The 10,217-nt window shown below is 42.1% G+C and overlaps 1 protein-coding gene across 3 annotated transcripts; it reads right to left on the bottom strand.

Annotated features, from left to right (window-relative positions):
• Positions 1-1,248: 1,248 nt before the first annotated feature.
• On the bottom strand, positions 1,249-9,435 carry GGCT (gamma-glutamylcyclotransferase). 3 transcript variants are annotated; one of them, NM_001266969.1, is given in 4 exon segments: positions 1,249-1,863; positions 3,422-3,557; positions 5,169-5,314; positions 9,167-9,435. In NM_001266969.1, coding segments are annotated over 4 exon segments (567 nt in total). In that variant the 5' UTR covers positions 9,308-9,435; the 3' UTR covers positions 1,249-1,719.
• Between the last annotated feature and the right edge of the window lie 782 nt (positions 9,436-10,217).

Here is a 10,217-nt window from a genome sequence, read left to right as displayed (position 1 = left end):
CAATCATAGCTCGCTGCAGCCTCGAACTCCTAGGCTCAAGTGATCCTCCCAACTTAGCCTCCTGAGTAGCTGGGACTACAAGTATGTGCCACCATACCTAATGTTTTAACTTTTTTGTAGAGACGAGTTTTTGCTGTGTTGCCCAGGCTGGTCTTGAGCTCCTGTCCTCAAGTGATCCTCCCACGTCTGCCTCCCAGAGTGCTGGATTATAGGTGCAAGCCACCGTGCCCAGCCCCAGATTTTTCTTAAAAGGCAGACATGAAGGTTTTTATTGTTAGCATTTGAATTCTTTAACCAAAGTTGTCACTTATGTGAGAGATTATTAGAATAATGTTCAATTCTTAGTATCTACAGCAAAACTGAGCCTTGTTCACTATACTGCTATAAGCCTTGTAAGTGGGTTCTTGCTCACTGACAAACTTGGTTTTCTGGGGAGGAATTAAGAACAAGGAGAAAACTAGAATATGGGAGAGGATATATGGGAAATAGTGAACTGTGATAGCTGTGAAATATGGTCTAACCTGTAGTCTATGACAGCCTCACTACAGAATTGCAGCTGTAGCCTGAACATTCCTTTTACATTTTTCATAAGAGAACACATTTTTATTTTATACTCCTGCAACTAGTTCAGCCTCATTCCAGCTCAGAAGGCACAGCTCACTGCATTCCACAGAGACACAGAGAATTTTTGATAACAATATGCATGACTCTTCTTTTCTTCACTTATTCAGTACATAAATTTAAGGTCACTATTTCTTGAAAAGCCAAGAATCCAAGTGCCTCTGCCGCCCCACATTTTTTTCTTCATCGTACTGACTTTCCTACTTTAAAATCATTTTCCAAAGATGGCCCTGGACAAATTTAATTCTTCAATAAAATAAGAATTGCTAATACTTACCATATGCCACTTTCTATCCTAAGATTTCATATATATATATATATATATATAAAATGAGTGTGTATATATATATATATATACACACACACATACACACACACACACACACATACTCATTTAATCCTCAAAATAATCCTAAGATGTAGACATTTTGGTTATCCTCACTTTATATGTGAAGAAACTGAGACACAGAGAATAAATGGTGGCACAGACAATTGATCCTTGGCTATTTGGCTCCAGAGTCTGTACAATACTACTCTACTACAGATGCTGCATGGCCAAGACCAGACCCAGCATGTGTGATGATTTAACAACATAATGAAATGAAGTACTTTAGTAGAGACAACAGGTTAAACCACAAATACGTTTATTCCTCTAAAAACAGTATACCATCTTTCCAATTTTCAAAATGTTATTATCAATTCTCTGCAGATTACTCTCATTAAGCTGATTTTTTAAAATCTCAGACAGAGCAGAGCAATTCACCAGCACCATCATCAAGCGAGCTACAAATCTATCTTTTACCAGAGCAAGGAGACACTTAATATCAATTCAAGAGAATAGCTTTCAGTGTTTACAGAAGGGGTACTCACATTCACTTGTCACACATTTCAGGCCCTCATACGCCCCTTTTAAATTGTCTAACTCCTATCCCAGTTTCTTTTTATAGTCTGAAAACAAGGAATCACCCAAGTAAGATACTCCTTCAGTGCACTGCCGCAAATGGATCAAACATGGAGATCTCCCAGATCCCTGTTCTCAAGTGTTAAAAATATTTTATATTAGCACATAGAATACCCTTAGATATATTCTGTTATGTTCTAAAGAGTTTGTGTTTCCCCCTTTTTGATGATGTCCTCTATTTCTTCTGCGACCTTTCCTGTATAGTCATTTGGTTCTATTGCTTTTAACTTCTCTTGATACTCCAGCGGCAAACCATTTTCTTTTGCACCCATGCAAATAATCTGGAAATGGTTAAAACAAACAAACAAACAAAAAAAAAACCTTTAGTTAGGAATATAATATAATGTACCATACCACAGCTTTATTTGCCTTCTCAAGGTATGAAATACTAGCTTTCAGATAACTCTAGGATAAACAGTTACATAACAAATAGAATACCATCATTCCTCTCACGCTGAGCATGAATGCGTATGGAGTTTTCAAAGCCAAATGAAGCATCCTCATGGAATATCAACTTTCTCAATATGTGATTTTAAATATTTTAATATTAAGACAAAAATATCTATATAGAATTTGTATGGCCTTTTAAGAAAAAAAAAATACCATTCTTCAAAAAAAATTTAAAGTTTACAGAGAGCAGTTTTGGTTATAATGCCAGAGTTCACCCTTGCTCTGAATTAGACATGGGGGAATAAATGGCAACTGTGTTCAGTGATACTTTCAAGATCTATACCAGGTTAATTTCTCTAGGTTCCATACTAGAAAATTCCAGACGAGGCCTAGGAACCAGATTACCTATTACAGGTGCCATGACCTGATTGGGCCTGCCAACAGACAGCTAAGCTTGGGTTCTGAACAGGAATGTTGGGGTCTCTATCCCACATTCTTGTCTTGTGCTTGCAAGGGTGATTTCCCTGATTCTGAAAGGCAGTGTGATGTTTCTTTCTCCATCTAGGGATGAAAAACACTTCAGCAGTAGAAAGTATGTTTTTTTCCCCTATAAAAATGAATCTTGGTATTCAAAAAATACTGTGTTATGGGGAGAAAAACATTACGAAAGCATACACACACACACACACACACACACACACACACATATATACACACACATATAGAGAGAGAGAGCACGAGAGAGATACTAAATCTGTTAAAATACACTCATAAATATTCTTTTCTACTTCAATACATGCTTACCTCATAAAAATGAAGCAAAAATTTATTGCCAGGCAAAAGAAAGAAATAGAGAGAGAGAGAGAGAGAGAGAGAGAAAGGAAGAAAATACATGTCTAGAATTCTGACTCACATACATTTCTAAAATTTTTTTTTAATAAATAGTTTTAAAAACATAATTCAATCATTACACATAATAATATTTTTGAATCTGTACATTAGGTAAATAACTATCATTTTTATATTTAAAGACATTTTTATTAAAATAAATATTTATGCAGAATTTAAAACATACAAAGCCTTTTATTTCTTTTTTAAAAAATTTTTTGAGAGCATCTCACTATCACCTGATCTCAGCTCACTGCAACCTCCACCTCCGTGGTTCAAGCTATTCTTATGCCTCAGCCTCCCAAGTAGCTGGGATTACAGGTGCCCGCCACCACGGCCTGCTAGTTTTTGTATTTTTAGTAGAGACGAGGTTTCACCATGTTGGCTAGGCTGGTCTCAAACTCCTGACCTCAGGTGATCTGCCCACCCCAGCCTCCCAAAGTGGTGGCATTACAGGTGTGAGCCACCACGTCAGGCCTAAAGTCTTTTAAAAAAATATATTCTTTAGTTTCTCTCAGTGAAATTTAAAAAGTAATCACCACCAGTCTGTAAATAGCTTACCTTTTTATACTGTGGGGATGGCGGAGCACTTTCGTAATTTGTCATCAGATAACTTCGACAGGTTATTTCTCTTCCTTCTTGAGTTGCAACTTTAACTTCTATTACAACATACATTCCACTTTTAACCCCTTCTTGCCTGAAACCAGGACAGCCAAATTTTAACCATATTTGACCTAGCCAATTTAGCTCACTGGGTAAGGTCTTTTTATAATAGTCAAGACGGGGTATGGGATTAAACATTTAACTACATATGAACATACTTGCTCCCTATGTATTTGGGATAAAAAATATATAAATTTACCACATTAAAAGTAAGCCTTGCATTTAGGCTGGGTGTGGTGGCTCACACCTGTAATCCCAGCACTTTGGGAGCCAGAGACAGGTGGATCACTTGAGGTCAGGAGTTCAAGACCAGCCTGGCCAACATGGTGAAATGCCATCTCCACTAAAATATGAAAATTAGCCAGGTGTGGTGGTGGACACCTGTAATCCCAGCTACTCAATAGGCTGAGGCTGGAGAATCACTTGAACCCGGGAAGTGGAGGTTGCAGTGAGCCGAGATTACACTGGGGCAATCCAGGCTGGGAGACAGCAAGACTCCATCTCAAAAAGAAAAAAAAAAAAGGCCAGGTGCAGTGGCTCACACCTGTAATCCCAGCACTTTGGGAGGCCAAAGCGGGCGATCACCTGAGGTCAGGAGTTCAAGGCCAGTCTGACCAACATGGAGAAACCCCGTCTCTACTAAAAAAAACACACACACACACAAAATTAGCCCGGCACGGTGGCACATGCCTGTAATCCCAGCTACTCGGGAGGCTGAGGTGGGAGAATCGCTTGAACCTGGGAGGCGGAGGTTGGGGTGAGCACGAGATCGTGCCATTGCACTCCAGCCTGGGCAACAAGAGCGAAGCTCCATCTCAAAAAAAAAAAAAAAAAAAAAAAGTCAGCTTAGCTTACAATTAGAATGCCTGAGACATAATGTTACTTGTTATAGTCCTAACATAACTCTCCATATTTATCTTGTCCTAAAAGAGGCTTCAATGTACTTTGTTTGTTTGTTTTTCATCTTTATACCCCTGAAACATTGTTCTTTGGGCTACAAAAAATGGATGGTGTTCTGACAGCAAGAGAATATCCACCTAGAAAAAAGGTAGAGAGGATGGCTCATTCTCCTTCACAAGTAAGGTAAAGTATCCAGCATGTCAGATAACCCTCTCTTCTCAAGGCCTCTTCTGCAACTTTTCTTTGTATGAAATGCTCTGCCACACAACTCTGACAGCTCTAGTTATAAAAAGTATCAAAGCATTTCTAACATGTTGTCAAATGCTTTTACAAAGTATTACTTATTTACTGATGCACCCGCCGTCTTAAAAAATTGTTCTTTAAAAACTGAATTCAAGTAACTTTCAAAATCAACAAAAATATGTAACAATTACAGAAATCTTCATGCCTTTTCACAGTATGAAACTACAAAGAAAAATTATAAAAGACAATAGAATGAAAAATAAGGGCTTCCATCTTTTACGTAAGAGATTACAAACATCCCCCTCAATCTTTATCAGAAAGTGTAGCCCTTCTAGACTTTTTAGCAAACTCACATTATCATGCCTTTTATGTTGACTCTAAAAGTATAATGAATATGTCTGTAGTATGTGGTTTTGAAAAACTAACACACAGATACACATCCTCACATATAATCTGCTTTCTGAATTAGTTATTGTTTAACTTATAATTAGAAGCCACCTACTCATCCAGAGAATTTAAATTGCTTTTGTTCATTTTCCATACTACTCCCCACACTTCATCGCCAGGACTTTGAAAAATGGTGGCTATCCCTCCATGCCAAGTTTGACTTGTTTTGCCTTGGGAATTGCCAAAGTCAAGCTTAAAATCCTACAAAGGAAATCAAAGTGATATGATCAATATCCACTTGAACCCAAATTTCCCTCCTCAAAATAAAAAGGATTTACCTTGAACTCCATGCAATTAAAACATTCAATAAACAGAGTTCCTTCTATGTCTAAGAAGCTGTGGAAAATATAAAGTTAAACAGACAAGGACCCAGATCCCAAGGACTATTTTTTTTATATTTTTCTTTAAAAATGAAACATATACTGAATATGTACAGACATCTTAACAAAAACAAAAAGTTTAAGGAAAAAAAAAATCCCATAACCCCAATGCCTTAACACAACTGTTTTCATTTTTGCAAATTACTTCCCAGTCTTCTTACATACACATAAATTTTTACTTAGAGACAAGCTGGGTGATGGCTACATGTGGGTTATAATATTCTCTCTTCTTTTATGTCTGTAGAGTATCCTACCAACATATATCACCAAATTTGCCCTGAGAGACCTGGCATTTGAGGATGAATGATTTGTGTACTTATGAACACTAATACTCATGAATTATACTAATTTATCTACAGTAATCATAAGAGCAGCTAACACTAACTGCGAATGGGAAGGACATTTAAGCAGGGGATGAGCATGCCCAAAGGTGTGGATAAAAGAGTGTGTTTTGGGGGCCAGGTGCAGTCGCTTACGTCTGTAATCCTAACATTTTGGGAGGCCGTGGCGGGTGGATCCTTTTGTACTCAGTGCTATTGGCATTATACGGACCATTCCCTTTTATTTTGCTAACAACTTTCTTATACCCATTTTACAGCAGTAAACACTGTGGGTTAGAAAGATTAAGCAACCTGCCTAAGGTCTTGGAACTAGTAAGTAATGAAACTAGGTTTCTAGCTTAACTTCTTTCCTCACAGAGGTGGGCAAGCAGGGGATAGAGTCCTGGGGAAGATTAAAAATCCTTACGTGAAAAAACAAAATAAAAAATAAAAACAAAACAAATAAAAAACAGAATCCTTATACGGCTTATTTGGCCTAGGAAGATTTCTTTCCATCTTTCCAGAGCTTAATTTCCTTATAGACAAATTTAAAAGGTTAAACTAAGTGATACTTCTAGGATCCTTTTCAGGTTTATATTTTACCCCTGTCACTTGTATTTTCTCAAAAAACGTGTCAGACATCTCAGGTATAGGGTTGGCTGGAGCGACCAGTACCTTTATTCAGCATAAGAGATGTTCTTCTAGGACCACGTGTCTCTGGCAGGACACCAGGAGACCTGATAAAAGTTACAATTCACACTAACTGGTTGTGTATTGCTAAATCCAATAAACAATTTTCATTCCTCATCTTGTTCCACTTCTCAGTAGAACATAGGTAACCATCTTCTCCTGATCTGCCTCTTTCCTGATTTTCAGGCTATTCCTTGATCTCAATCCCCTTTGCCAACTCCTCCTCCATTACCTGATTTTTAAATGTTGGAGTTGCTCAAGGCTTAGTCTAGGCCACGGGTGTCCAACCCTTTGAATGCAAGAATTTTTTTGCTTACCTGTGGTGGCGGACATCACGAAAATTAGGCATGGGCTTTTGTGTTTGTTTGTTTGTTTGTTTAAGCTCATCAGCTATTGTTAGTTTTAGTGTATTTTACTTATGGCCCAAGACAATTTTTCTTCTTCCAATGTGGCCCAGGGAAGCCAAAAGTTTGGACACCCATGATCTAGGCCATTTTCTCTATTCATTTGGCAATTTGCCCAAGACATTCTCATCCCCTACAATGACTTCAAATATTCTGATCATCTTTAAACCCAGACTAGATCTCTCTTCTGAGCTTCAGAAGAAGTGCTTAGAACAGGGCCTAGCACACAGTAAGCACTTAATAAATGTTCACTAATATTATTCTGTTCACTTGACTGTTTAGCAAGCATTTCAAATTCAAAATGTTCAAACTGAACTTACAATTTTCTCCTCCCCAACTGGATTTTCCTCTTCTCTCTGCAAACATCACCTGCACCTATCTGCTGCCAAAAGCCTGAGTCATCTTTGATATCCTCTTCACACTCAGTCACTATGCTTTAACAATGTTATCTCCAAATTAGTTCTCAAATCCATCGACCCTGCCCTGCCACCACCCTAGTTCAAGATGCCATTCATTATCTTTGGCAAAAATTGCTGTAAAAACTTCCTGAACTCTCCATATCCACTCTTCCCTCCTTCAAATCTATTTTCCATGTGACCAGAATGAGCTTTGGGAGATAGAAATCTGATCTTTCATGTGCTTTAGTTCTGCAGTGTGTCTTATTTGGCTTCTGAGGTCTTGGAAGATGTGGCCCTTCCACATCTCTCCAGTCTTCATGCCACATTCCCCTTACTAAACTCCGGCCACACTGACCGAAAGATCCAGCCTCCTCTTTCTTCAGGCCCTTTGCAGAAGATGCTGTCCCCTGTTTTGTGTGCTTCCCACCTCTGCAATCATTCAGATCTCAGCTTAAAAGTCACATTTTCAGGCAGGGCTTTCCTGAGCATCCTGGTTAGGTCAGGTACCCTGGTCATACACCCCATTTCACTTTGCATGCCTCCTTTTAAAGATGGACCATATACCTGTAACTGAATAATCCCTTGTTTGATATCTCTTCCCCCCTGCCCTGACTATAAGCATTTGGACTCCCTTCCTACAGTTGGGAAATTTCCTACTTGACGAGTTTGGGAATAGGGAGTACCAGAGCCTGACTCCCATTTTTGAGGCTTCAAAGGCCAGAAGTTGGTTCTCTCAGTTTTGCTTAAAGTCATAGCATGGGTATGTGGCCAAAACTTAGCCAATCAAGACATTCTGGGGCTTTCAATTAGAAGCTAGTGCCCAAGACAGCAGGGACTCCAGAGTGGCCGACACATTCGGGTTTCAGGAACTGCAGGGATGTACAGAGGCAGGCAGCGTCCAGGGCAGGTGGTGGTGGTGGTAGACAATACAGCATCCATGCTTACCAAGTTCAGCAGTGGCGCAGAAGAGGCTCCCTGGGCTGGTTCTGTTGTGTGATGCCCACTGTATTACAGTTGCTGCGCCTCCCTTTATGCCTGTCCGTTTTGTCAGCTTTGTACTCCTGCCTTCCTGGTCATTCTGTGAGCTCTCCAATAGCCTTTCAATACATTCTTTTTTTTTTTTTTTTGCTTAAATCAGCCAGTTTCTGTTGCTTGCAACTAAGAACTCTGACGAGGTTAGCAGAGATCATGTTTGTCTCGTTCGATGCTATCAAAAAGTTTTGTACGTACTCTATTGCACCTCTCTCCCACAGGCTGAGAGTTCCTCAAAACAGTCACTTTACTCAATCATGTTTATACCCCTAGTGTTAAGTGCTGGAAGAATATGTGCTAAGTGAATGAATGGACTGGGCTGAAGAGCAATGATTTACCAACACTGGTTATAGTTCATCCAGGCCCTTGACCTAACTGAGCACAGCACTATTACGAATAAGACATGGTCCTAGCTTTCAGGACCTCTCAGAGGAGGAGCGAAAGGCAGGTAAACGGATTTTCACAATGCGAGGTGAGAAGTGCTGTATTAAAGGTATGTACAGAGCAGAAAGCAACCAATTCCCAGACCCGGGTCAAAGAAGGCTCCTCAGAAGTACCCACTGAATGCACTGTTAAGTTAGTGGACGAGAGGCCAAATCGGTGCAGACCGAGCAGCCGGTGCACAGGCCAGGAGGGGGAAAGCTCCCGGCAGCCTGAGAGGGCACCGTGGCCGGGGCAGCGCCGGGCAGTGGGCCCAGCGGAGGAGGTGGACCCGCCCAGGAGGCTGAAGCCTCGTCCTACTACCCTCATCAGGAAGAACTGCATGCATGTCCCGATCGGCCACGTGTGCCCCCGGCCCCGGAGTGGGTAGCGCGGGCGGGGCACTCACCTGCAGGCGGGCCACACAGAAGAACGCCGCCGAGGGGTTTCGGAGGTGGATCCTCTCGGTCAGCAGGTTGCTGCCGTAGGCAAAGTACAGAAAACTCTCCTCATCCGGACCCGGGACGTCTTTGCAGCCCGAGTTCGCCATGTCCCACTACACGTCTGCACGGGAGCCTGGAGCAGAGCTGTAAGGAGCGGCCAGAGAGCGCAGCACTGCGGCCCACTACTCCGGCGCAGTGACGGCCGCCCCGCAGCCTCGGGGTTAGGGGACTGGCGGGAAGCGTGGGCCGGTCAGGAGCGAGCGCTCTCCTGATTGGCTGCCGGTCCCCACCTACCTGAGTCGCCCCCTTTGATTGGCCGTCCCCACGGCCTTCTCTCCGCCTTCCGCTGAGACTCAGAAATACTCCGTCCCGAAGCGACCCGGCGCTGGCTCCTCAATAGACAGGATCCAGTGATGTCCCGCCCCTCCTTGCTCAAGGCTTCCTCTGATTCTCTGATTGAGGGGTGGGCAAGCACTCCTCACGGGCGGGTCGGGTCGGATGCGCACCCGCTGAAGGTCTCGGAGGGTGACTGGTTTATCTGCTCAAGGCTGCGCGCGTGTGGTTCTTTGGTACTTTCTGCGCCTTAGGGAGTTCTGGTCAGATCTGAGGCGAAACAGCGGCCCTGGCCACTCCATTAGCGGCTCCCTCGCCCAGCAGCTCGCCCTGTCCTGCCTTCCTGGCCTAGAGGAGTCAGGCAGGACGGTCCGTTAACCCTTTCTGCTGGTTCCCGCACCCCGAGCCCTGGTCATCAACCTGACCCCTTTCCACAGACCCGTCGCCTGCTGGAGCCCTGGGACTCCCTTCCCTGATGGAAGTAACATGCCTGGGCTTAAATTCCGATGCTGCCAGTTACTAGCCAAGTAACCTTGGGCACCTCTGGTCTCCGTTTCCTCTTTTTAAAAATTGGGATCATAATATAAATTAGGATCACAGTGGAAACCCCTATATTGTGTTTGGTTTCCCCCTCCCCCTCACCACACATCCTGAGTGTATTTTTTAAAAACCTATATTGTTAAT

This window comes from Macaca mulatta, chromosome 3, assembly GCF_049350105.2.
Source record: "Macaca mulatta isolate MMU2019108-1 chromosome 3, T2T-MMU8v2.0, whole genome shotgun sequence".
Classification (NCBI taxonomy): domain Eukaryota; kingdom Metazoa; phylum Chordata; class Mammalia; order Primates; family Cercopithecidae; genus Macaca; species Macaca mulatta.
This window is presented reverse-complemented; position numbering and strand designations above follow the sequence as displayed.

Bases quoted from the DNA above. Each gene is read 5' to 3' on its own strand.
- GGCT (XM_015133732.3), bottom strand. From the start codon at position 9,307: ATGGCGAACTCGGGCTGCAAAGACGTCCCGGGTCCGGATGAGGAGAGT. The intron at 5,315-9,166 runs GTGAGTGCCCCG...TTTCCTTTGTAG, and splicing joins TCTGTGTGGCCCGCCTGCAG to GATTTTAAGCTTGACTTTGG. The intron at 1,864-2,377 runs GTAATCTGGTTC...AACCATTTCCAG, and splicing joins GGTCATGGCACCTGTAATAG to ATTATTTGCATGGGTGCAAA.